Raw genomic sequence first — 26,523 nt, 5'->3', positions numbered from 1 at the left:
TTCTTTGTCAAAAGTCTCAAATTTAACAAAAAGAAGCAGATCAAAGGACATGATTTCTTTTGTTATCATCTCATCAAACTACTTTTTTCGCCAGGGAAACATGACGATATTTGCGTCTGATTTAAGATAATGGTCTGAAATGTCTCAACCCTGTGGAACAAAGGGGGTGTCCGACCATCAACACACCTCGGGTACCCATTGGCGAGGAACCAACTTGAATCCTGCAAATATGGCGATGCGGCACCAGACTCAAGCTATGGTGTTTCTGATCAGCGGATTCGGGTTTGAATGATAGAGTTATATATAAAAACAAGAGGGTGCTCTGGCCTATATACGCGGACCAGCATGCACGCATGCGGCCATTTTCTAAGTGGGCAACACAGCGCGGCACAGCATGTGTTTATGCGGCCCGGTGTCAGTCATTTTGTAAGTTGACAAAACAGCATCGCGTAGCGTTCAATAAACACAAACTCCAACGTGTACTTCATATTCCGCGCGCGGGTCTCCTTGTGGTCCCCTGTCACGTTTGTACAAGCTCCAGCACCTAGTTCTTATGTATACCTCTATGGTTTAAATCCTGGTACATGTGTCATTGAGCAATATACTTTACCAAAAATGGTATGCGACAGCACGCGCAGCCTTAGAAGATTCGGTGTACTTTTGACTGCTGGTGAACACATTCAAGAATACCAAAAGCCTGTGTAGGTGCCAGTCCTGGTTTAGCACTTGTGTCCTTGAGCAGGATACTTTACCGTATTATGTTTTGTCCTTCCGATTGGACATGAAAAGAACCTTGAACACTTATCACCGATAACTTCCTTGTTTCTGGTTCACTCGCGACAATGCTGGGAGAAGTGAAATGACAGGCCAGCAGGTCCTGCCGACTATAGTCCCTGACAACGTTTAGGTCGAGCCATGTGACACACGCTACAGCTACAATGTATACTGTATACTTTAGTACTGCGCAAACCATCTCCCAAGCCCGCGCCCTTGCTATCTGAGTGGAACTGCATGTGGTATTGAACAGCTTCGCCTTTAAGGCAGTGGAAACTATTGGTAATTACTCAAAATAATTATTAGCATAAAACCTTTCTTGGTGACAAGTAATGGGGAGAGGTTGGTGGTATAAAACATTGTGAGAAACAGCTCCCTCTGAAGTGCCATAGTTTTGGAGAAAGAAGTAATTTTCCACGAATTTGATTTCGAGACCTCAAGTTTAGAACCTGAGGTCTCGAAATCAACCATCTAAACGCACACAACTTCATGTGACAAGGGTGTTTTCTTCTTTCATTATTATCTCGCAACTTTAATGACCGATTGGGCTCAAATTTTCACAGGTTTATTATTTTATGCATATGTTGAGATACACCAACTGTGAAGGCTAGTCTTTGACAATTACCAATAGTGTCCACTGCCTTTAACCCGTCTTTCAGAAGCAACGACAACTACATACAGAGTAGATCAAGAAGTTAAATCGAACTTAACACATTCTTTATTTGTATCTTTAAATAACTTAATTATTGCCTATAGCTACATCTTCAACTTTCCCATGATTCCAGGTATAATCCCCTGGGCAAGTTTGACAGGAAAGGTCAGCAAATTCCTTTCAAACAAAACATTTAAGTTATATACATGCCAAACAAAGTTTCATTATCTGCGTAATATTATTGTGATGATTCTATATTAACATTGGGACCCTGCCATGAAATATAACGAAAGACATTGGCACACAACAGTGGCAGCAGATACAGACCTAGTAGAGTATCGTTTCAAACATTTTTTTTTTTGCTTGGTCCTAGCCTTATGTTGAGGCCTTGGTGGCGTAAACGGCAGAGCGACTGGAACGAGAGAACACGCTCACAAGTCCAGTGGCAATCGAACTGCCGAAAGCCACTTGCGTATGTGGTGTCCCGTTCAAGTCACTTGGGATTCCAGTTCTCCATGCCACGAAGGCCTTGAAAAAAGGCTAGCTTGGTCACGGCAGCTCATCCCATTGTGCTGGGATGGGTTGATGCCAAATAGACCCTTCTTTGATCCAATATTTCTATCTCCTAGGACTAGTCCTAACTTATGACTAGTCCTAGGAGATATATAAAATGTATGGAAGTCCTAAGTTAGGATGAGTAACTCGTCCTAATTCGAGATAACACTAGTCTTAACTCTTTGTGAAATCCACCCATGAGCCTTTAAAAAGAGAAGAGTGATAATTACATGTACTTGTTAACATAAGAACATGAAGCCTTCATGTCGTATTTATCAGAACTTGTGTGTACATAACGTGATTGTGTGGCATTGCCCTTTGTACAACTGGTCCAATTATTCATCACTACGCCTTAAACAAGAACATGTACCGGAGCTGTGAATCGAACGAGTTGCAACAACTTGCGATCAGAAGCCATTTTGATCTTCCATTATAGGCTTGTGTGCATAGACTGAGCATTGGGCTTTGCTTCATTTGGACCCAAAATGGCATCCACATCCCGCAGCCACCTAACTGAATAAAACCAGTCCCTCTAAGTCAAGTTCATAAACTCTCTCAAAACACAGCTCTGGCTCATCCCATAGGTCTTTGAAGAGACGATCCAGAGATTGATTGCTTCTGAGTATATGTACATGTACATATTTCAAGAATCAAGTGATTCTGCCACCACCTAGCGAGTAACATCTTCCAAATTTTCTCCTGTTAGTTCACAAAACACGTTCCAGCTTTACTGGAATGGGCACAGGTAGATTTCCACCATCTGGTGGCAGTATTCTGATTACTGATGCTGACGTGTTACCATCCGGAAGGCTTAAAGTTAGCGGCCCTTGAGACATGTAATCAGACGAGTACTGAATCAGGTAAATCTGATCCCTGGGCTGAGGAAAAGAACAGTCGCTGTTCGTGGGGACTGTGAAGTGATGGCGAACTTCTGTGTTTCCTGTTCTTCTCACAGGCACTGCCTTTAATCTCTGTATCTGGACAGACTGCATCTCAGGACCTGCTGGTGGGGATGGGGGTGGGGATGGGGATGGGGAGGTGGATGGAGATGATGACGAGATACTTATAATGTCTTCATCATGTGCTTCCATTTCTTTGACTGTTGCAGTCGTTGCTCCATGTATCGTCGTGCTGCAGGTGGCAACAGGAGATCGACAGTTAGTTATGTAGTGCCGCTGAAGAGCCATTCTTAACCTAAATGAACGCTTACATTTACTGCACTTGAAAGGTTCCTGTGTAATTTTCTTATGCTCAGTCAAGGCTTTTTCCTTATCAAATGTTTCACTGCTCTGAGAACTTTTCTGCAGCTTCTCATCACCTACCAACTTAACGGTACCATATGTGAAGCTGGTGCCAGCTATTTCGGACCAGTGTTCAGATTGAGCATGCTTGAGTAGCTTGGATTTACTCTTCAATTGTATGGAACAGAACTTACACTGATAAAACATATTGGGCCCGGGCTTCAAATTCCGATGTACATTGATGTGGTGCTTGTTGAGTTCTGGCCTTGTAGAGGTAGTTTTAGAGCAATGCCCGCAGAAGTATGGATCCATGTTCTTAAGATGTATTTCTTCATGGCGGGTGAGATTACTGCCTTTTCCAAAGAATTTACAGCAATACCAGCACGAATTTACTCTAAGTCCAAGCATACAAGTCGAGACATGATTTTGATGTGCTGATTCTGTCTCAAAAAGATCATTGCACAGGTCACACATGAAGGGTGTGCTGCTAACATGGAATAGTTCATGATGCGATAACTGTTGTTCATTCAAAAATGCCCGATTGCAAGTTTCGTATCGGCACATGTACAACACCTGCTTTTTTGATGTCCACTCATTCAGATAGTTGGCATTTAAAATGCCAAGTTGGTGTTGCTTGCGGTGAAAAGGCAGATTCTGTCTTTTTAAGAACTTGCCACATATGGAGCAAGCCCCTTCCCTGTTCCTCAGAGATTGCAGGAACTTGCCCTCGGTCTTGTGATTGCTCTTGTTGGATGAGACATGCTTGATTGGTGAAGGTCTTGTAGACATTGTGCTGCTGTGTGTAGTAATAGTGGTTTTGTCGACCACTCTACTTCCACGTTTTTTCTTTGAACGAGCTAAGGATGGCTGTGGCTGGACCCTTTTCCAATTGTGTAGACGTTTCTTGTGCTCTTGGAGACGTTCCATTGACCTAAATGTACTTGAACACCTGTCACAACGAAACTCATGTGTAGTTTTACTCTTGCTTTTCTTGGGCCGCTTTTCCTGCTGACTTTCATATTTCTCACTCTCTCTTGCCTTAACTCTGTTTGTGTGAATCTGGCAGTACATTTGGTGTTGTATGATACTCCTTTTGCGTTTGAACCCCAAGCCGCAGTCACAGAGGTAGTTGCGACAAGGATCTGCATTATTTTTATCGCCTAATTGGGGTTGGACTGATTTATCTGTGTGCAATGCCTCATGACGAGTAAGTTTGGAAGGTCGATCAAAAGTTTTAGTGCAAAACCGACAACGATGTTTCTTCCGCCGCGGGTTCCCCATTTTGCTGTACTTGTGCAGCAAATCAAAGACTTGTTGATTGTTGATGAAAGTTTATCCACGGCAACGGTTCATTAAAAAACTGTCGAGAGAACAAAGGACAAATGCAAAAAAAATCAATTGTTATATCAAAGAAATAAATAAACGAAAAACGAAAAACGAAAAAAAATTATATAAAAATAAAAATAAAATGAAATCAGCAACAAGGAAAAACCGACTTGTACATCACAATTTGGAGGCACTCATTTTTTTCGACCCAAATAAAGCATCTGCCTACCAAGTCCCTACAATTTGTGTCATGCAAAGGAATTTATTCCAAGATTGTACTTTTGTCATTTTCACCCACCCTAAAGCAGTAAAAGACAATGAAAAAAACATGCACATAAAACCAAGGTACCTTTGTGCAGTTAGTAAGTACAAGTTGTGCATAATATTGTTTCTTTAATCGCTTGATGGCGGATCACTTCTTAGGGTTCAGTGAAGAAAACAATGAATAAGTATGGAGATTTAATTTAAATTTGATTTTGAGTTTTTGACCAATCAGTAAATTGTACACACCAGCACCCATATTTATGTGATTTGTTGACGCATTTGTTTGCCATACATCACTAAATTTGACCCACTGCTCCTCGTCATACACCAAGTCTCCTGGTTTTTGCCGTATTTAATACTCTTATATTTCCAAAATAATATCATGATAAAACCAATGTCAAAACGAGGCTGTGTACATTAGCCAGTTCTCATTTTGTATTTAATAGGCATACACGTCCCCACAGCACAGGTCTACTGGTTACTCAATGTTTCTCGACATATGTTACCGTACTAACCGTCATGGAGGAAAATACAAACAATTGCATAGTCTAGCATGGAAAGCATGGATGAATAAAGAGACAATCTCTCCTCGAGTCAGTCATTGGGAAAGTATTGATTCGATCTTGGAGGTCAAAAAGTCCCAAGAGTAGGTTTGTTTGTTTGAATGATCTTCCCTTCAACTTTAAGGCAACTCGGCAATCTCCCACAAGACTATTAACACCAAGCTGGCAACAGCCAATCCCTCTGTCTCATGGTATTATCATTAACGTCTATGACTATGAATTACACAAATAAAGTAATTGTGATTCATTAACTAGACGACAATATTTATTCTTGTCATGTCATTGTGAAATCAGCGATTAGCTGTTGGTTGGATCATGGTTGGATCCTTCCTCTCCTCTGGGACATATTTTTAGGCTATACTCGATGCTCAGGAGACAGGAGTCCGATGCAGCACGCACGGTGGACAGCTAGCCAGTAGCTGTTGTAGCAATGCAATGGCCCCTGTGCTAAGCTCAGAGTCAGAGCCCCCACGTTTACCGACGATTTTGCCCTTGTTTGTTGTACGTACAAGCATGGAGGAATAATTTATTTCTCCATGGTACAAGTATACAATTGTGTTACACACTACGTACGGTAAATCATGCTACCTCCATGCATGGTTGGGTCGTCAACTATAGAGAAAGGACCTGTCCTTGCTCCATGGGTAAACAAACGGAGCCAAACCATGATCATGCCACGAACAGTAGCATGACGGACAATTCCATAGTTTGTACATGCCCTCAAATTGGTGCTTTACCAGTGAAATATACTCACACAGTATACTCACACAGCAAGCTCCATACATAACATAGAAGTAGTAGTAGCTTAGATCTGCACACTGTTCCGCGATGGAGCTGCGACGACGAATCCCAGCGTGTGTATGGGTTGGTTTAATAATAAAATGGCGATCTTGCGTGGTAGCGCTAGTAAACGAACGATGGTACATTGTAAACCCCGGACCACCGCAGCTAGTTAACTATGGGGCGCCGTCTGTCAATTAAATGTTTGGCACTTTTAAGGCATGTTTTTACCATGGTTTATAGCAATTAGATGTAAACCATAGAAAGTGTTGCCAAATCCTTTTTATGGTTTACATACCAGTAGTATTTGATGTGTGTAAGTTTATGGTTTACAAACCATGAACATGCAACAAACATTTGTAAATCATGGTTCATAAACCATGGAAACTTTACGCATCTTTAAAACATGGTTTATAAACCAGAAAAATTAAGCATCAAATTCATGGTTTACAAATCATGGTTTATAAACCATGAAAATTGGGTCATCTTAAAAATATGGTTTATAAACCATAAAAATTGAAGCATGAAAATCATGGTTTATAAACCATAAAAATGGGAGCACGAAAATCATGGTTTGTAAACCATAAAAATTTAAGCATTTAAAAAACATGGTTTATAAACCACGAAAATTGAAACATGAAAATCATGGTTTACAAATCATGGTGTATAAACCATAAAAATCGTAGCATGAAAAACGTGGTTTACAAATCATGGTTTATAAACCATGAAAGTTGAGGCATCTTGAAAACATGGTTTATAAACTATGAAAATTGAAAATTGAAACTCATGGTTTATAAACCATGAAATCGGAGGCATTGTAAAAACATGGTTTGTAAACCATGAAAACTGAAGCATCAAATTTATGGTTTATAAACCATAAAAATTGAGGCATCAATATAGTTTACAAATCATGGTTTATAAACCATAAAAAAATGTGCACCCACAAATCATGGTTTATAAACCATAAAAAAATGTGCACAAATCATGGTTTATAAACCATAAAAACTGAACGTGGGTTAATTGTGTTCAACCTCCTACCCCAAGCATTCTTGCTGATCATTCTTGCTGCAATCTAGACTGGGCCCCTGTCTTTATCCGTCGCTGCCGCTAGAACTAGTGATTCCCATTGGATACAATGCACGTGCAGTGACGTGCATAGATGCCCAAATAGTCACTGCTCTCAAGTCCGCAATGGAATTTGACTGCATATCTATGCTGGAAATGACAGAGGTCAGAGGTCAAACTACACGCATGTTTTACAATATTTTTGGAGCCCGGTCTCTGGCGTTATTCACGAGCCTCATGCAACAGTCCGCAGTGGGCAACCGTACACACACCCCCACGTACCGGGCGAGACATGTACACGGCGGGCGATTGCGCGACTATCGCTCAATGGGAAGGAGGTTGAATTAATTGACAAACGGCACGTTTACGTTTAAGATGACCCAATTTTCATGGTTTATAAACCATGATTTGTACACCATGAATTTGATGCTTCATTTTTCTGGTTTATAAACCATGTTTTAAAGATGCGTAAAGTTTCCATGGTTTATGAACCATGATTTACAAATGTTTGTTGCATGTTCATGGTTTGTAAACCATAAACTTACACCAAAAAAATAGTAATGGTATGTAAACCATAAAAAGGATTTGGCAACACTTTCTATGGTTTACATCTAATTGCTATAAACCATGGTAAAAACATGCCTTAAAAGTGCCAAACAATTAATTGACAGACGGCGCCCCATACAACAGTCCGCTTAGAAAATGTGAATTTTAGATTCACTAAGAAATTTCAGTAAAGTAAAAAGAATGTTTATTTTACCAATTCCTATTTATGGATGAAACATGGAGAACAGACTCAATTTGTTTTGCCTCAAAATTTTACTACGAAATGTTTTCTGGGCTATTATTTGTTTATATAGGTCAGTGGAGAGTATAAATTCATTACTATTTTTTGTCTGTAAAACCCTTTGGATAAGTGTTCTAAAAAATACTTATTACAATAACATTTTGATGAATTTGATGAATTTGATCTGGTGAACCCTTTTCAAGTATAAAAATAGTATAATTAAATGAATAAATTATTAAGATCAAATACTTTATAATACCTCAGATTACATATTTTGACTCATGGTGTGATTTGTCTTCCAGTCAAGTTTTAATTTCCCACAAACTGCGTGGTAGTCGAGTTGCTATAAGAACTTGTTTTATTATTATTGGTTTATTAAAAACATCCAAACTTGGCAGCCAGAGGCTGGAATTGCGTTTAAAATTACAGAGGATAAGAAAATATACATATACTATTTTTAAAATTACAGAAAAACATTAGGATATAAAAATATTTATTTAAGTACAAATACAAAATACAAGATATTCAAAGACTAAAATACAAAAATACTCTCCACTAGGGAGGCATTTATAACACACCTCCTGCTATAGACTCTGTTAAGTGTTAAGTGTTTACCAGATGGTATACCAGCCAAACTACCATGTCATATTTAATGTGACTGGTAACCTGTCTTTCCTGCTTAAAGACACTGGACACTACTGGTAATTGTCAAAGACCAGTCTTCTCACTTGGTGCATAGAGCATCTTGTTCTATGCTTGGTGTATCTCACAAATGCACAAAATAAAAAACATGTGAAAATTTGAGCTCGATTGGTCGTCTGCAAGATAACTATGAAAGAAAAACAAAAAAACGCCCTTGTCACACGAAGTTGTGTGCTTGGTTGAGATGCTTGATTGTGAGACCTCAAATTCTAAATTTGAGGTCTCGAAATCAAATTCGTGGATAATTACTTCTTTCTCCAAAACTACATCACTTAAGAGGGAGCCGTTTCTAACAATGTTTTATACTATCAACCTCTCCCCCTTACTCGTTACCAAGTGAGGTTTTATGCAGATATATATATACATATATATTGAGTAAAAACCACCAATAGTGTCCACTTCCTTTAAACAGAAAAAGTGTCGAGCAAGTTTTTTTCTGCCCAAGCAGCTCTTTGACATTGGGCCCTGGTTATGAAGCTGTTGTACACAGGTTTATGAGGGATACAGCAGCAAGGCAAAATACATGCTTGCTATTGGTACACGGGACTTGAATCAACATATTTCAAGTCGGCAATGGGGGACAGGAAGGCTTGGGGAACCATCGTGATTCGAGGACACCACTCGACTTAAGCAAGCAAGTAAGTATTGGTACATGGTATAACTATAGGCCGGCCAATAAGTTTTTTGTTTCAAGAACTTCCAACCAACGGGAGGTGCTTTCTGAAGTGGCGGATTGTTTGGCGGGAACCAAAGTACATCACAAGCTCAATACAATAATTATAGGCAATCTTCGACGGTATGTGTTAATCATCCAAGCTTGATAACAGGCCCTTTGGATCCTAGAAAAAGATAGGAACACATGATTGAGCACCTGGGTCTGAACAAACTTTTCAGACTATTTAGTAACAAACTTTTGTTGAATTGTCCGAGGTAAAAACAAATTAGGAAAACACTGGATTCAACGATTGGCTGCCTAAACAGCCATATAAATCTACAGGAGGCAGACTTGATATAATTATAGCCCTTGGAGAAAACTACAAAGTTTTTATTGAGCTCAAACATGGAGGAAAAGTTATTCAACTTACAATTGCAAGGGCACATGGTTTCGGCTTTACTTCAAGTCTATGTAGACAAATCTAGACCTCCATGCCAGGTCAATGTGCGCTATAAAGAAGTCATTACTATTATTATAATTTATTAAAATACATTTTTTTCACTAGGACTCTTCTGATGAAGGCAAACAAATCTGAAATCGGATTAAAGTAGGAAGAATCCTGCCAGTAAAAGGGTACTTTATCCAGTACTTTTTTAATTATTCAAATTTTATTAATAATAATAATATTTTTAAACGAAATGGTCAACCTTACATCACCAACGGCACCTTGTCACTTACTCCTAGAGCTCAAAAGGGGATTTGCCCCCTTCAGCATGGGTATCGCCCACATAGGAGCCTGGCAGAAGTAGAGCAGAATGCACATATACCTTCCCAAGGTCACAAGAATCAAATCGGGATTCGAACCCTCACTCAAGTGTGGTAGTGTACTGTTGTATTGTTAATCAATTACTCATAATAAGATATAAATTTAACCCATTTTTAGAATAAAAAAGACCAAGACTACAAACAACACAAACAAACAAAAACCCCATCAAGCACAAACAAACAAACAAAACAAACAAACAAACAAACAAACAAACAAAACAAACAAACAAACAAACAAACAAACAAACAAACAAACAAACAAACAAACAAACAAACAAACAAACAAACAAACAAACAAACAAACAAACAAACAAACAAGGGGTGGCCTGGGGTAGCCAGCGTCTAAAGTTTTGACACTTCCTCGGGTGGTGGAAACTGAAATGACACAGGTTTTAATGGAGGGCTCCAACTAAGGGTCGACTCATAGACAGGATTACTCCAACCTTCGGCTGAGGAGCCGACAGCCGAGTACCTGGGCTCTTCATCCCCATTCCCACTCGAAGCTGCTTGGCCATTAGGGGGTGGGGACGGTGGGGACAATGGCATATCCATGTTATAAATGTCCCTTCTGGTCTGCCTTTTTTTCTTGATTAGGACGAAGATGATGACAATGAAGACGAGAAAGGCAACTGCACTGAAGACCACAACAACAACTAGGGATGTCGAGGACAATCCTGCAGAAGATGTTAAAATGGAATTGTAATTATTTCAAATGTCATTTTGAATCTGATATTGTCAAAAGGGTATGCAGTAATGTCTGACCGGCTCAGGCAGAGGCGGGGGCAGCAGAGTTGTTGATAGGTCTTCTTATGCCCAGGTCGAAATTCCAGTTGAACCTAGTTAAACTGGGTTTAACTGGAACTAGTTGAAATCAGTTGATAAACTAGCTAAACACAGTTAAAACCAGTTGGTTTAATATGGAAAATGGACAGAGACCAACTGGTTTATAATTTCAACCTAGTTGAACACAGTTAAACCTAGTCCAAACCAGTTGGTTAATATGGAAAATGGACGAGTTTGGTCACTATCCAGTTGAACCAGTTGACCCCAGTTAACTAGGTTCAACTGGAATTTTGACCTGGGTGTTGGGGTGAAAATGTGAAAAAGCCTATAATTATAGTATGGCCCTTTTCCAAACCATAGCTTCGGCTTTGGATTCGGCTCGAGGCTCCCTTCTCTAGTCTGAACATCACTCTGAATCCCGGAGCGCGTAAAGGCAAAGCAATTGTCAAATCAACTGGCGGGCCAAGCTAGCCTGAGCCGAATCCTAAGCCGAAGCCGTCATTTAGAAAAGGGCCTATGACTGATGTTAATCAGTATTGCGTAAGCAGGATACTCCTGTAGTTTTTAGTTGACGGGCAGCTGAAAGTGATTATTTTCCCAACACCAGCCTGAAGTTTTCGAATGGACGTATCCCCCTACTAAATACAGAACTGGAATACGCAACAATCAAAATTTTATGGGAGAGTTTTCTTTGCACAATTCTACTGTAGTCTTACATACATTTACATACCTGATTTTTGGGATATTTCACCGATGTGACCAAGTTGACTGCACTCAACCCCAACTCTTCGCTTCGGACATTTGTCAGTGTGACTCCATCCACTGTTCTTGCAGGACGTAATGTTGACCTCCTTCCCAGAACAGATTGGATCCATTAGAATGGGTAAATTGCCAATTTCTGTAACACAATGAGTTCATGTGTGCATAAAAACAGTATTACTCCTTCCTCATTACACAAGGGTAACCTTGGAAAATGGAAATTACTCAATATGATTACTTTAAAAACTGACTTGGTAATGAGCATTTGGAGAGCTGTTGATAGTATTAAGGCTCCCTCTGAAGTACGTAGTTTTTTAGTTAATTTCTCACTAAAATATTGAAAGACTTCTAACTAGAAGTCTTTTATTCCTATCTGAGAGCACACAAATTCATCTGCCCCACAAAACTCAGGTTTGCTCACAACCAAGGGACAATGTACCCTGTATTTATAGAAAAAATTGGTCTTTGATACCTTGATAGTGCTCGCTTCGAAAGACAGATGTGGCACTCTTGTAGCCGAGTTGTCTGCAAACAACATTTCCATCTTCTATGCTCCAGTTGTCATCACAAATAGCACCCCATACTCCGTCAATTTGAACTTGAACCTCTCCCTTGAATGCAGGTTCAGATCCAGAGAGTCTTACTCGTCCATCTAGAAAAAGTAGGGAAGAGTTAGAGTAGCGTATTAGTAAATATATATAACAGATAATACTTGGAGAATAATTGTTCGTTGCTTATATTTCTCTTTCTGGCTTCTGACTGGCACCCCAAAGATATGACTACATAATGAGACCGCCAGCAAAGGGCTAGATGGCTCAGTTTGTTGGTAGAGCGCCGGCACAGTATTCTGGAGGTCGTTAGTTCGAGTCCCACTAAAGTCAATTTGTCTTTGTTCAACCCTAAATCATTTCCCTTTCCATTCAGGTCAGTCAAGCTTACATCAGTTACTTCAGCTGCTACAACTGCATGGCCAACTAACTCACACTCAGTCAGAAACACTTTTAGGAAATTCATTCAAGGAATCAAGTTTTACTGTTGGAATGCGCCACACAAAATTCATTATTTTGTGCAGGTGGTCAAACTCTGCTAATAAGCAAGTTAAGTATCCGATAGGTTATGACATCATTTCTCATGATTTCTCTTGACTTGTTTTTCAGTATATTGACTCATTTTTTTATTACCCAATTAATGCCTGTTTTTTTTCTCATAAATAATTTAAAACAATTTATAACCAAAACTCGATCATTATTTGCAAAAGCCACTACTCATACTTTTTTTTTTCATAGTATTTTTCTCCGAAAGTCATTTGGAGAAAATTTCTCTAAAATAATTTTTCAGAACTTGTTTGTTTCTTATTAAACTCTTGTTACCCGATTCAAATCTCAGGCATTCGATGCTGACAAGCTCTGAGCTACCGTCTTGACACCCTTCTTTGCTCTCCACGATGTTCATCTTACAATCAGCTGTTGACTCCTTTGTGCCAATACAGGATATCTGACAAAGAAACAAAAACAGGACGAGACATAATGGTAAGTGCAGTTCTTTTGAAATATTTTCAAAATCTATTTCAGTGCATAGATCGCTTGCATTGTCTGAATCAAGACCAGAACAGCTGATCCCCAACTGAAGTTAAAGACTCTGATGGACACTATTGATATTTGTCAAAGACCAGTCTTCTCACTCGGTGCTCAACGTATGCATAATAAAAGAAAAAGCACCCTTGTCACACAACGTTTTGTGCTTTCAGGTGCTTGATTTTGAGACCTCAAAATCTAATTCTGAGGTCTCAAAATCAAATTTGTTGAAAACTACTTCTTGCTCGAAAACTGCGTTACTTCAGAGGGAGCCGTTTCTCACAATGTTTTATACTATCAACAGCTCTTCATCTCTCGTTAACAAGTAAGGTATTATGCTAATAATTATTTTTAGTAATTAACCAATAGTGTCCACTGCCTGTAATGAAGACCTACCATTGGCTGAAAGTAGTTCTATCTCATGGTTTGCGGCCAATGCAATCGGTCTGTAAATTGTCATAGTCGTTGTAAGATAGGCAGGTTAACCGTTTGTCACAAAGTTATTTATAGATATCAATAAACAAACCACAAGGGAAACTGACTGTACAAATCTTTAAATGATGTTGGGGTTGAACAAAAAGAAATGACTAGAATTGGACTCAAACCAACGTCCTCCGGCGCATTAATTTGGAAGGTGGTTCGAGTCCCACTCTTGTCAGTTTTTCCTTTGTTCAAACCCCAAATCAAAGTTATCAGATGAGACAGGATTAAAATGAATAATCTCATTACAAACCTCTGCAACAACTCTGTCACCCTGTCCAAGTGTAGCAGCTTCATCTCTGTCCTGGGTGTTGATTGCCGAACTGAAGCCAAGCTGCCCACAAACCCTATGTGACAGCGATAGATCCCAGTTGTTGCGACACACTTGCAACCACTCTCCGTCCTGGTACACCTCAAGCCTGCCTTGAGTGTGCTTGGACGTTGGACTTCCGTTCAACCTCACTGAGCCTAAACACATAGTTAAGTATCTCTTGTCATCTTTTACTTTCTCACGACTGTTGAAAACTCTTTGACACAGTTTTTTGTATCCATGCATGCTGTGTGTATAGACTGAGGTCATGGAGATATTGATAAATGGCTTAAACTACAGTTCTGTATAGTTGTCATGTTTGCGAAATTTTCTTTTAAAGACAAAACAATATTAGGCGCTATATTTCCAACTTACCAGCCATCTGGCATATAACACCGACATCTGTATTATGAGGACACTCATTCTGTCTTGGGCTCTTTGAGCAAGACATGAAGGTTGCCTCTGTTCCTTTACACAGCACATCGTCCATTAAAACGGGGCCACTGCCTTCTCCGTAGAAAGCTTGAAACAGGGTGGGGTCTGCTGAGCCAAATCCAAGTTGACGACAGATAACCTGGGCATTGGTAAAAACCCACTCCTCATCACAGACTGTGCTCCACTGGCCTTCAGAGAACACCTCAACCCGTCCATTTGATTGGTCAGTACCACCAGCAAGACGCAAACTACTATAGTCTCCAGGTAGTTCCTCTACAACCAAACACACATTTTGGGAGATGTTTACATTAATAAATTCGTATTTAAGTCCAACACATTTCCTTAAATGCAACGCATTAAGTTGTTTTTGAGAGAAGTGGATTCTCTGAAATCATTCTAGATGTCAAAATTTCATCATAATCCTACTCTCGGAAGATTAACAAATTTGAAGAAAAACATAAATGCCAAGTTGAAAGACATAGTTTTTTTTTTCGGGGGCGGGGGTCTTAAAGCGAGGCTCAAGATATAACATTGAATATATTCACCTGTAGGTTTATTAGGCGAGGCCGTCGTGACAACATTGCAGCGAACACCAACATCTTCTGTATGTGAGCAATCATGCACACCAAAACCATTATGAGGACAGGCCAGCAAACTGCTCTCATTGCCTAAACATTCAACGTTATCAAGAATAATTGCTCCTGTACCCATTAGAAATCTACCATCCAAAAATTCGCTTGACTCTGTAAACCCAAGTTGTCGGCAGACAACATTAGCGTCCTGGTTCTCCCACAAGTCATCACAGATGGTTCCCCATTGGCCTCGGTAGAAGATTTCCACACGACCTTCATAGGGGAAGTTTCCATCCACTAGGCGAAGACTTCCATCTGAAAAGAGGTATCACGCAATCATGAATCTTGCTTCTGACATTTGTTCCAATTAAAAACATTAACAGTATGAGGTTGTACTACAGCCCAAACAACTTACATATTTAACACATGTTTCAAATATTTATCATGAAAACTAAAAACTGCAGTAAAGTAAAGGAAAGATGATACCCTACCTGCAAACTGAGTTACCTCTGGTGCTAAGGTTGTTGCTGAGCAAACAACACCAGCATCTTCTGAATGGCCACAATTGTTTGTTCTCAACCCTGGATGAGGACAATCTATCAACCTACTCTCTCCACCACTGCATTCCAAATCATCCAAGAAAATCTCTCCAACTCCAGTTTGGAATCTGTCCGTGGCTGAAATAGCAGCTGTGAAGCCAAGTTGTCGACAGACCACAGTAGCATCTTTAATATCCCACAAGTCATCACAGATGGTCCCCCATTGGCCACGGTAGAAGATTTCCACACGACCTTCATAGCGGTTGCGTCCATTCATTAGACGAAGACTTCCATCTGTGAAAAAATCAAACAATATAGTATCACCAGATCATGAGTATTAGTCAGTGAAATGCATTATTGGGGCCTGATTTCCTGGTCTCAAGAAACAGATTAAAGCCCAATGTTTGACTATATCCCTTACAGTTTTGAAATTTTACACAACTTTCAGTAAGGTATGTTATTATAAGTTATCACACAAGCGCGAGTGGAATACGGAAAAAACAGCACTTCTGCGTCCCATATCCAACAAGGCTTAAGGCCAAGTTGGATACGGGATGCAGACGTGCTATGTTTTTGCAGTATTTCCACGAGCGCGCATGTGATAACGTACTTATCTTCAAGCAAACTTGGCCGTGACCATGGAACACACAAGACGCAGGTAGTGATATTAGCCGTGCAATATAGGTTTTTATCACCACTCCATTCTGCAAGTCTGATTGGAGGATAAGCGCGTACTCGAAGATAAAGAAACTAAAAGGTTTAATCAAATCAGAAAGTAGAATGATTTCCTACCTGCAAACTGAGGTACACCTGGTGCTAAGGTTGATGTTGAGCAAACAACACCAGCATCCTCTGAATGGCCACAATTGTTTGTTCTCCATCCTGGATGACGACAATCTATCAACCTACTCTCTCCACCACTGCATTCCAAATCATCCAAGAAAATCTCTCCACTTCCAGTTAGGAATCTGTCGATAGCAGAAAGAGCAGATTCAGCAGCTGGGAAGCCAAGTTGTCGACAGACGACAGTAGCATCTTGGATATCCCACAAGTCATCACAGATGGTTCCCCACTGTCCTTGGTAGAAGATTTCCACTCGACCTTCGTACAGGTAGTTCCCATCCATTAGACGAAGACTTCCATCTATTAGGTGAAAAGTATAAGTGGTACATCATTTGTTTATTTAAAATTTGTCAGAACATTGAGGGTTTGGTCTATGTCTTGGTTACTAAGAAAATCATATAGTGCATAAAGTACCAGGCCTAGCATATTAACAGATTTTAACTCATCATCTACTCTACAAGCAACCGTCAGAATAAACGTAATATAACATAATAGATACCATGATTTTGAACTTATTACAACAACATATTTCGTACCTGAAAATGCAGTTACATTAGGTGGTAGAGTTGTTGTAGAGCAAATGACCGCAGCATCTTCTGAATGGCCGCAATTATCTGTTCCCCATCCTGCATGAGGACATTCTGTTAAACTGCTCTCATCACCACTACATTCAAGATCATCCAACAATATCTCCCCCACGCCAACAGGGAATCTGTCAACAGCCGTCAGAGCGCTAACAGCAGCTGTGAAGCCAAGTTGTCGACAGACGACATTAGCATCTTGAATATCCCACAAGTCATCACAGATTGTTCCCCATTGGCCTTGGTAGAAGATTTCTACACGTCCCTCATAGGAGTAACTTCCATCCATTAGACGAAGGCTTCCATCTGTGAGGAGAATCAAAATATAGCATCACCAGATCATGAGTGTTAGTCAGTGAAGTGCATTTTTGGAGCCTGGTTTCCTGGTCTGAAGAAACATATTAAAGCCTAATGTTGGACTATATCCCTTCACAGTTTTTAAATTAATTTAACACAACTTTCGGTAAGGTATGTTATAGAAACTAAAAGGTAGACTCGAATCAGAATGTAGGATGGTTTCCTACCTGCAAACAGAGGTACACCTGGTGCTAAGGTTGAGCAAACAACACCAGCATCCTCTGAATGGCCACAATTGTTTGTTCTCAATCCTAGATGAGGACAATCTATCAATCTACTCTCTCCACCACTGCATTCCAAATCATCCAAGAAAATCTCTCCAACACCAGTTGGGAATCTGTCAGTGGCAGAAATAGCAGATTCAGCAGCTGTGAAGCCAAGTTGTCGACAGACGACATTAGCATCTACAATATCCCACAAGTCGTCACAGATAGTCCCCCATTGGCCTTGGTAGAAGATTTCCACACGACCTTCATAGGGGTAGCGTCCATCCATTAGACGAAGACTTCCATCTGTGAAAAAATCAAACAATATAGTATCACCGGATCACGAGTCTTAGTCAGTGAAATGCTTTATTGGGGCCTGATTTCCTCCTGGGGGGGGGGGGGGTCTTAAGAAACAGATTAAAGCCTAATGTTTGACTATATCCCTTACAGTTTTTAAATTTAACACAACTTTCAGTAAGGTATGCTATTATAAGTTATCACACAAGCACGAGTGGAATATGGCAAAATATAGCACTTCTGCGTCCCATATCCAACGAGGCTGAAGGCCGAGTTGGATATGGGATGCAGACGTACTATGTTTTTGCAGTATTTCAACGAACGCTCATGTGATAACGTATTTATCTTCAAGCAAACTTGGCCGTGACCATGGAACACACAAGACGCAGGTAGTGATATTAGCCGTGCAATATAGGTTTTTATCACCACTACATTGTGCAAATCTGATTGGAGGATTAGCGCGTACTCCAAGATAAAGAAACAAAAAGGTTTAATCAAATCAGAAAGTAGAATGATTTCCTACCTGCAAACTGAGGTACACCTGGTGCTAAGGTTGATGTTGAGCAAACAACACCAGCATCCTCTGAATGGCCACAATTGTTTGTTCTCCATCCTGGATGACGACAATCTATCAACCTACTCTCTCCACCAGTGCATTCTAAATCATCCAAGAAAATCTCTCCACTTCCAGTTAGGAATCTGTCGATAGCAGAAAGAGCAGATGCTGCAGCTGGGAAGCCAAGTTGTTGACAGACGACAGTAGCATCTTGGATATCCCACAAGTCATCACAGATGGTTCCCCACTGTCCTTGGTAGAAGATTTCCACTCGACCTTCGTACAGGTAGTTCCCATCCATAAGACGAAGACTTCCATCTATTAGGTGAAAAGTATAAGTGGTACATCATTTGTTTATTTAAAATTTGTCAGAACTTGGAGGGTTTGGTCTGTGTCTTGGTTACTAAGAAAATAATATAGTGCATAAAGTACCAGGCCTAGCATATTAACAGATTTTAAATCATCATCTACTCTACAGCAACTAAACGTAATATAACAAAATGGATATCGTGATTTAAAACTTATTACAACAATGCTTCCTACCTGGAAATGCAGTTACATTAGGTGGTAGAGTTGTTGTAGAGCAAATGACCGCAGCATCTTCTGAATGGCCGCAATTTTCTGTTCCCCATCCTGCATGAGTACAGTCTGTTAAACTGCTCTCATCACCACTACATTCAAGATCATCCAATAATATTTCCCCCACGCCAACAGGGAATCTGTCAACAGCCGTCAGAGCGCTAACAGCAGCTGTGAAGCCAAGTTGTCGACAGACGACATTAGCATCTTGAATATCCCACAAGTCATCACAGATTGTTCCCCATTGGCCTTGGTAGAAGATTTCTACACGTCCCTCATAGGAGTAACTTCCATCCATTAGACGAAGGCTTCCATCTGTGAAGAGAGTCAAACAATATAGCATCACCAGATCATGAGTGTTAGTCAGTGAAGTGCATTTTTATGAGCCTGGTTTCCTGGTCTGAAGAAACAGATTAAAGCCTAATGTTGGACTATATCCCTTCACAGTTTTTAAATTTAACACAACTTTCAGTAAGGTATGTTATAGAAACTAAAAGGTAGAATCAGTGTCTTAGCCAGGAATTTGGAAAGTGGGAGTGCAAACTGAAAAAGTGGGAGTGCAACCTAAAATCACTACAAAAAAAAAAAAACATTGTGTGCATAGCACACAACACGAGCGCTCAGCGCCAAGTCTGTCTCACCCCCCCCCCCACACCCCACCTAAGAGCCCTGGAAGCTCTGGCTACTGTAGGTGCTCTCTGGTGGTTTCTGATGCATTTCTGGTACCTATTTCTGTTACAAGTAAACTATTTTGATTTAATTTTTGTTTTGTTTTCAACTCGAAAATGAGAGGCTTTAAAGCACAGATATTGTAAAGGTGATCGATGTCCACTATACATTATTAACCTCTATAAAATGTTTCTGTGTCAATATTAGGCCAGTTCAAAGCAGTTACTTGGACCAAGGAGCTTGGACCAATTTAGCCTGAAATGATTCAAAAGCGAAACAAATAATTCAGTACAAGTTTGCTGTCAACAAAATATTTTTGGGCATGTGTTACTCTTGAAGCAAATATTTGCTTAAAGACTAAAAAAAAAAAAAAAGGTATTGAAGAAATTAAGAGTTATCATTTACTAATGTTAATTTTCTATCCATTCTCGTCCGCTCGATTTCAGAACTATAGGTCTAAGGTCAAGAAGCTGATAATAGTTTTTGTATTTATTTTAAACAAATCAAGTAATTAATGTAAAATAATGATGATTCACACAAGTATTTGCAACCAATCAAAATTCCATTTACATGGCCCATGTGATTTACATGTACCATAATTGTTTGCTTAATTTAAACTGACTGATCATGGTTACTAATATGTTCCTTAGTATTTGTTTAGGTTTCATAACGTTTAAGTCTTATAGGTTGTTTAATTGTGAAATTGGGTCAAAGGCAATTTGTAAACAGTCTGCGGAGAATAAAGAACAAACAGTTATGAAAGACAGTGCCATTTAAGTAGTTCCACTGGGCAAAAAAAACGTACCATGCATTGAAAAATAAATTGGGGAGGTCTACAGCAAAACCGACTTGAGATTTGAAAAGAAACATGAACCAGTTTTTGAACCTTTCGAGCGGAAAATAAACATCCTTTTGTCAACTGCATTAACACCCAAGACATGCAAACATTGAAATCCAAAAAAGTTTCGATGTTTCAAACAAACTCTACAACGAACAAACGATGTGCCCTGAATTTCTAGAAGCAAAAAAGATCGTCATGTTTGCCGCCGTCGAGTTGGGAAAAACTGCGGAACCAATCTACAAAGCAACTGCAGAATGTATGCGGTAAAAGGTGCACTGCGCCGCGTGTCACTCAGTTACCGATACTGACGTCATAGTAGAACAATCTAGAGCGCGATGGTTTGTAATCGTGGAGATAAGATTGGTACCTAAAATAATCTGAACGAAAACGCGTGTGAATTTGCCTCTATCATACCACGCGTGCATGGATTTCATGCTGCCTGCTGATGACGGTCGCTGACGACGACTGACCGTTAAAACGAAGTCTGCGTGTCTCGCTTGCGTTGTGTAATTTGCACGTGCGTTGTGTAATGTGTGGTTTGTGTGTTGTGTTTTGTGTGGTCGCAATGTGGTCAGCGTTTTCGAGGCAACTTCGAGTGATCCGTCTTATGGTTGCGTCGTTGAAATTTTGATTCAAAAAGAAGAAGGAAATCTGGTAAAACCAGATCTAATTTTACTCACTGCTGTTTTTAAACTGTTCAACAACAAAAAAATAATCAAAGAAATTCAGTAATTTTCACTGAAATTATTAGACAGCACGGCTTCACCCAAGCCGTGCATCAAATTTTTGCCCGTGTTTTCAGCCCAACTGACCGTGCTAACACGGCGTGCACGGCTCGCTAGCTAACACGTTGGGTAGAATCGAATCAGAATGTAGGATGGTTTCCTACCTGCAAACTGAGGTACACCTGGTGCTAAGGTTGATGTTGAGCAAACAACACCAGCGTCTTCTGAATGACCACAATTGTTTGATCGCAATCCTGGATGACGACAATCTATCAACCTACTCTCTCCACCGATGCATTCCAAATCATCCAAGAAAATCTCTCCAACTCCAGGTGGGAATCTGTCGGTTGCAGAAAAAGCAGATTCAGCAGCTGGAAAGCCAAGTTGTCGACAGACGACAGTAGCATCTTGGATATCCCACAAGTCATCACAGACGGTTCCCCACTGTCCTTGGTAGAAGATTTCCACACGACCTTCAAAGAGGTAGTTCCCATCCATAAGACGAAGACTTCCATCTGTTAGATGAAAAGTATCAGTGGCACATCATTTGTTTATTTTAAATTTGTCAGAACTTGGAAGGTTTGGTCTGTCTTAGTTACTAGAAAATCATATAGTGCATAAAGTACCAGGCCTAGCATATTAACAGATTTTAACTCATCATTCTACAAGCAATCATCTGAGTAAACATCATTTAACATAATGGATGTATTGATTTTGATCTTATTACAACAATACTGCTTTTTGTTAATTGCGTGTTCCGCGCAGTGGTACTTCTCCTGTTATAGTAAGAGCGCTTTATAAATACCTAGTATTATTATTATTATTATTATTACTTCGTACCTGGAAATGCAGTTACATTAGGTGGTAGAGTTGTTGTAGAGCAAATGACCGCAGCATCTTCTGAATGGCCGCAATTATCTGTTCCCCATCCTGCATGAGTACAGCCTGTTAAACTGCTCTCGTCACCACTACATTCAAGATCATCCAATAATATCTCCCCCACGCCAACAGGGAATCTGTCAGCAGCCGACAGAGCGCTTACAGCAGCTGTGAAGCCAAGTTGTCGACAGACGACGTTAGCATCTTGTATATCCCACAAGTCATCACAGATGGTCCCCCATTGGCCTTGGTAGAAGATTTCCACACGACCTTGATAGGGGGAGTTTCCATCCATAAGACGAAGACTTCCATCTGTTGTGGAATTTAGAAAATATTGCAATACTTATTGGTCAAAAGTCTCATTTACCTTGCTGGTGTTCATGACCTTTAAATAGCTAGGTTTACAGCGTCTGTAAAATAATTTGCTTTATTTGTTGTTGTTAACCACAAAATTGTGTACTAAAACATCTACCCAGTCTGCACAATTAAGTATTAATAACGTAAAGAACCTGGTATGGAGTTCACTCCTGGAGAAGCAGTTGTTACAGAGGTTGCACAAATGACTCCAGCATCTTCTGAATGACCGCAATTATTATCTCCCCATCCTCGGTGTGTACATTCTCCTAAGGTTCTTTCGTCTCCATTACACTCCAGATCATCCAGAACTATTGGCCCATCTCCAATGGTGAATTCAGCAGCTGCAGTGGTAGCTCTGACTGCACCTGGGAATCCAAGCTGGCGACAGGCTACTGCAGCATCCTGAAAGCTCCACAGGTCATCACAAACTGTTCCCCACTGACCTTCATAAAAGACTTCTACACGCCCCTCATGTGGACCAGACCCATCCATCAAACGAACACTACCATCTAATGGAATATCAACATTGAAAGAAACATTGTTGTGTGGGGTTTGAAACTAATTAAGAAAAAGTCCTATTCATTGATACTTACATGTAGGTTTCATAGCTCACTTGATAAAGAAAGGCTCCAAGAAATGTTAACCATATTTATATAATTTTAATCAAACGCCCAAGAAAAGATTGAATCTGTGAGAGCTGTGTAGGAAATATGATATATTCAAACTCATAAGTGTCATATTTGTTGAGTATTAATACAGCAGGATTTCAGTATTGAGAAATTAAATACCTGGTATTGAGGTAACTCCTGGAAGAGTAATTGTTTCAGATGTTGCACAAACCACCCCAGCATCTTCTGAGTGATCACAATTATTATCTCCCCATCCAAAGTGAGTACATTCTCCTAAAGTTCTTTCGTCTCCATTACATTCCAGGTCATCAAGATTTATTGGCCCAACTCCAATGGCGAAATCAGGGGCTGCAGTGGTAGCTCTGATTGCACCTGGGAATCCAAGCTGGCGACAGGCTACTGCAGCATCTTCTAATTCCCACAAATCATCACAAACTGTTCCCCACTGGCCATTATAAAAGACTTCTACACGCCCCTCATGTGGACCAGATCCATCCATCAAACGAAGACTACCATCTAATGGAATATCAACATTGAAAGAAACATTAAGGCAAACATTGTGTAGTGTGGGGTTTGAAACCAAATTAGAAACTATCATGTTTTTTGAAATTTTGGCTTAATGGTCACTTGACAATGTCTCAAAGAAATAATAAAGGTCATGCAAAAATATTAGCCCATCTCCAGAGGCGAATTAAATTAGTCAAGAACCCAAGGGTATCTGTAAAATTACAACTAAATATCTATAAAGAAAGAGATTCTTTGCAAGTTCATAACAAATCACTAGACTTTCAGAACTTTGCCATGTTTGACATCTGATATATTAAAATATCTGCTAAGTCTGCAACGTTAAAGTAACAATAAAGTAAAGTACCTGGTACGGAGGTCACTCCTGGAACAGCAGTTGTTACAGAGGTTGCACAAACGACCCCAGCATCTTCTGAGTGGCCACAGTTACTATCTCCCCATCCTCGGTGGGTACATTCTCCTAAGGTTCTTTCGTCTCCAGTACACTCTAGATCATCAAGAACTATTGGCCCATCTCCAATGGTGAATTCAGCAGCTGCAGTGGTAGCTCTGACTGCACCTGGGAATCCAAGCTGGCGACAGGCTACTGCAGCATCCTGAAAGCCCCACAGGTCATCACAAACTGTTCCCCACTGACCTTCATAGAAGATTTCTACACGCCCCTCATATGGACCAGATCCATCCATCAAACGAACACTACCATCTAATGGAATATCAACATTGAAAGAAACGGTTAGGAAAACATTGTTGAATGTGGGGTTTTAAAACAATTTAGAAAGTGTCATATTTGTTGACTAAGGCTAAATGGCTCACTTGATAGTGCCTCAAAGAAATGTTAAACATCATGCAGAAGTATTTGTTGATCTACAGAGGAGGATTTGGCAAATTCAAGATTACCTAAAAAAACAATAAAACATCTATGAAAAGATGGAATCTTCGAAATTTAATGACAAATCACCATAAAGTAAAGTACCTGGTATGGAGGACACTTCAGGTAGAATGGTTGTTACAGAGGTTGCACAGACAACTCCAGCATCTTCTGAGTGACCACAATTATTATCTCCCCATCCTCGGTGAGTACATTCTCCTAAGGTTCTTTCGTCTCCATTACATTCCAGGTCATCCAGAACTATTGGCCCATCTCCAATGGTGAATTCAGCCGCTGCAGTGGTAGCTCTGACTGCACCTGGGAATCCAAGCTGGCGACAGGCTACTGCAGCATCCTGAAAGCCCCACAGGTCATCACAAACTGTTCCCCACTGACCTTCATAAAAGACTTCTACACGCCCCTCATAGGGACCAGATCCATCCATCAAACGAAGACTACCATCTAATGGAATATCAACATTGAAAGAAACAGTGTTGTGTGGGGTTTGAAACTAATTAAGAAAAAGTCCTATTTATTGATACTTACATGTAGGTTTCATGGCTCACTTGATAAAGAAAGGCTCCAAGAAATGTTAACCATATTTTAATAATTTTAATCAAACGCCCAAGAAAAGATTGAATCTGTGAGAGTTGTGTAGGAAATATGATATATTTAAACTCATAAGTGTCATATTTGTTGAGCACTAATACAGCAGGATTTCCGTATTGAGAAATTAAATACCTGGTATTGAGATTGAGGTTACTCCTGGAAGAGCAGTTGTTTCAGAGGTTGCACAAACCACCCCAGCATCTTCTGAGTGATCACAATTACTATCTCCCCATCCAAAGTGAGTACATTCTCCTAAAGTTCTTTCGTCTCCATTACATTCCAGGTCATCAAGATTTATTGGCCCAACTCCAATGGCGAAATCAGGGGCTGCAGTGGTAGCTCTGATTGCACCTGGGAATCCAAGCTGGCGACAGGCTACTGCAGCATCTTCTAATTCCCACAAATCATCACAAACTGTTCCCCACTGGCCATTATAAAAGACTTCTACACGCCCCTCATGTGGACCAGATCCATCCATCAAACGAACACTTCCATCTAGTTGAATACCAACATTGAAAGAAACAGTTAGGCAAACATTGTTGCGCGTTGGGTTTTAAAACAATTTAGAAAGTGTCATATTTGTTGACTTAGGCTAAATGGCTCACTTGATAATGACTCCAAGAAATGTTAAACATCATGCAGAAGTATTTGTCGATCTCCAGAGGAGGATTTGGCAAAATCAGAATTACCTAAAAAACAAAAAAAACATCTATGAAAAGATGGAATCTTTGAAATTTAATGACAAGTCACCATAAGTAAAGTACCTGGTATAGCGGACACTTCAGGGAAAATGGTTGTTACAGAGGTTGCACAGACGAGTCCAGCATCTTCTGAGTGACCACAATTATTATCTCCCCATCCTCGGTGAGTGCATTCTCCTAAGGTTCTTTCGTCTCCGTTACAAACAAGGTCATCCAGAACTATTGGCCCATCTCCAATGGTGAATTCAGCCACTGCAGTGGTAGCTCTGACTGCACCTGGGAATCCAAGCTGGCGACAGGCTACTGCAGCATCCTGAAAGCCCCACAGGTCATCACAGACTGTTCCCCACTGGCCATCATAGAAGACTTCTACTCGCCCCTCGTGTGGACCAGATCCATCCATCAAACGAACACTACCATCTAATGGAATATCAACATCGAAAGAAACGTTAGGGCAAACATTATTGAGTGTGGGGTTTAAAACCAAATTAGAAATTATCATGTTTTAAGAAATTTTGGCTTAATGGCTCACTTGATAATGTCTCAAAGAAATGTTAAACGTCATGCAAAAATATTAGCCCATCTCCAGAGACGAATTAAATTATTCAAGAACCCAAGAGTATCTGTAAAATGACAAATAAACATCTATAAAGAAAGAGA

General features: G+C 40.1%; 2 protein-coding genes across 4 annotated transcripts in view; both read right to left on the bottom strand.

The window, feature by feature from the left end:
- Nucleotides 1–1,474: 1,474 nt before the first annotated feature.
- Nucleotides 1,475–6,280, bottom strand: LOC139951054 (uncharacterized). 2 transcript variants are annotated; one of them, XM_071949873.1, is made up of 2 exons: nt 6,130–6,280; nt 1,475–4,582 (listed from the first exon to the last, which is right to left on the bottom strand). In XM_071949873.1, the coding sequence occupies exon 2, from the start codon at nt 4,501–4,503 to the stop codon at nt 2,689–2,691; it is 1,815 nt and encodes a 604-aa protein (XP_071805974.1). In that variant the 5' UTR covers nt 4,504–4,582; nt 6,130–6,280; the 3' UTR covers nt 1,475–2,688. The 2 variants fall into 2 exon arrangements, with proteins under 2 accessions (XP_071805974.1, XP_071805975.1); XM_071949874.1 differs by having other exon boundaries at nt 6,143–6,280.
- Nucleotides 6,281–8,012: 1,732 nt separating this feature from the next.
- Nucleotides 8,013–26,523, bottom strand: part of LOC139950228 (uncharacterized) — a 33,650-nt gene continuing 15,139 nt past the window's right edge. Inside the window, exons 16-36 of one of the 2 annotated variants that reach the window (XM_071948845.1) lie at nt 25,927–26,283; nt 25,295–25,657; nt 24,659–25,015; nt 24,032–24,388; nt 23,320–23,676; nt 22,684–23,040; nt 22,136–22,486; nt 21,460–21,810; nt 19,025–19,375; nt 18,449–18,799; nt 17,590–17,934; nt 17,021–17,371; nt 16,434–16,784; nt 15,594–15,935; nt 15,076–15,417; nt 14,471–14,803; nt 14,039–14,253; nt 13,102–13,225; nt 12,204–12,383; nt 11,703–11,870; nt 8,013–10,863 (exon numbers count right to left, since the gene is read on the bottom strand). In XM_071948845.1, the coding sequence (XP_071804946.1) occupies nt 10,532–10,863; nt 11,703–11,870; nt 12,204–12,383; nt 13,102–13,225; nt 14,039–14,253; nt 14,471–14,803; nt 15,076–15,417; nt 15,594–15,935; nt 16,434–16,784; nt 17,021–17,371; nt 17,590–17,934; nt 18,449–18,799; nt 19,025–19,375; nt 21,460–21,810; nt 22,136–22,486; nt 22,684–23,040; nt 23,320–23,676; nt 24,032–24,388; nt 24,659–25,015; nt 25,295–25,657; nt 25,927–26,283 (6,635 nt within the window). In that variant the 3' untranslated portion in view covers nt 8,013–10,531. The remainder of the gene's footprint in view (nt 10,864–11,702; nt 11,871–12,203; nt 12,384–13,101; nt 13,226–14,038; nt 14,254–14,470; nt 14,804–15,075; nt 15,418–15,593; nt 15,936–16,433; nt 16,785–17,020; nt 17,372–17,589; nt 17,935–18,448; nt 18,800–19,024; nt 19,376–21,459; nt 21,811–22,135; nt 22,487–22,683; nt 23,041–23,319; nt 23,677–24,031; nt 24,389–24,658; nt 25,016–25,294; nt 25,658–25,926; nt 26,284–26,523) is intronic. The other variant, XM_071948846.1, reaches the window with a different exon arrangement.

Source organism: Asterias amurensis, chromosome 18, assembly GCF_032118995.1.
Source record: "Asterias amurensis chromosome 18, ASM3211899v1".
NCBI classification, from domain to species: domain Eukaryota; kingdom Metazoa; phylum Echinodermata; class Asteroidea; order Forcipulatida; family Asteriidae; genus Asterias; species Asterias amurensis.
This window is presented reverse-complemented; position numbering and strand designations above follow the sequence as displayed.

Bases quoted from the DNA above. Each gene is read 5' to 3' on its own strand.
- LOC139951054 (XM_071949873.1), bottom strand. From the start codon at position 4,503: ATGGGGAACCCGCGGCGGAAGAAACATCGTTGTCGGTTTTGCACTAAA.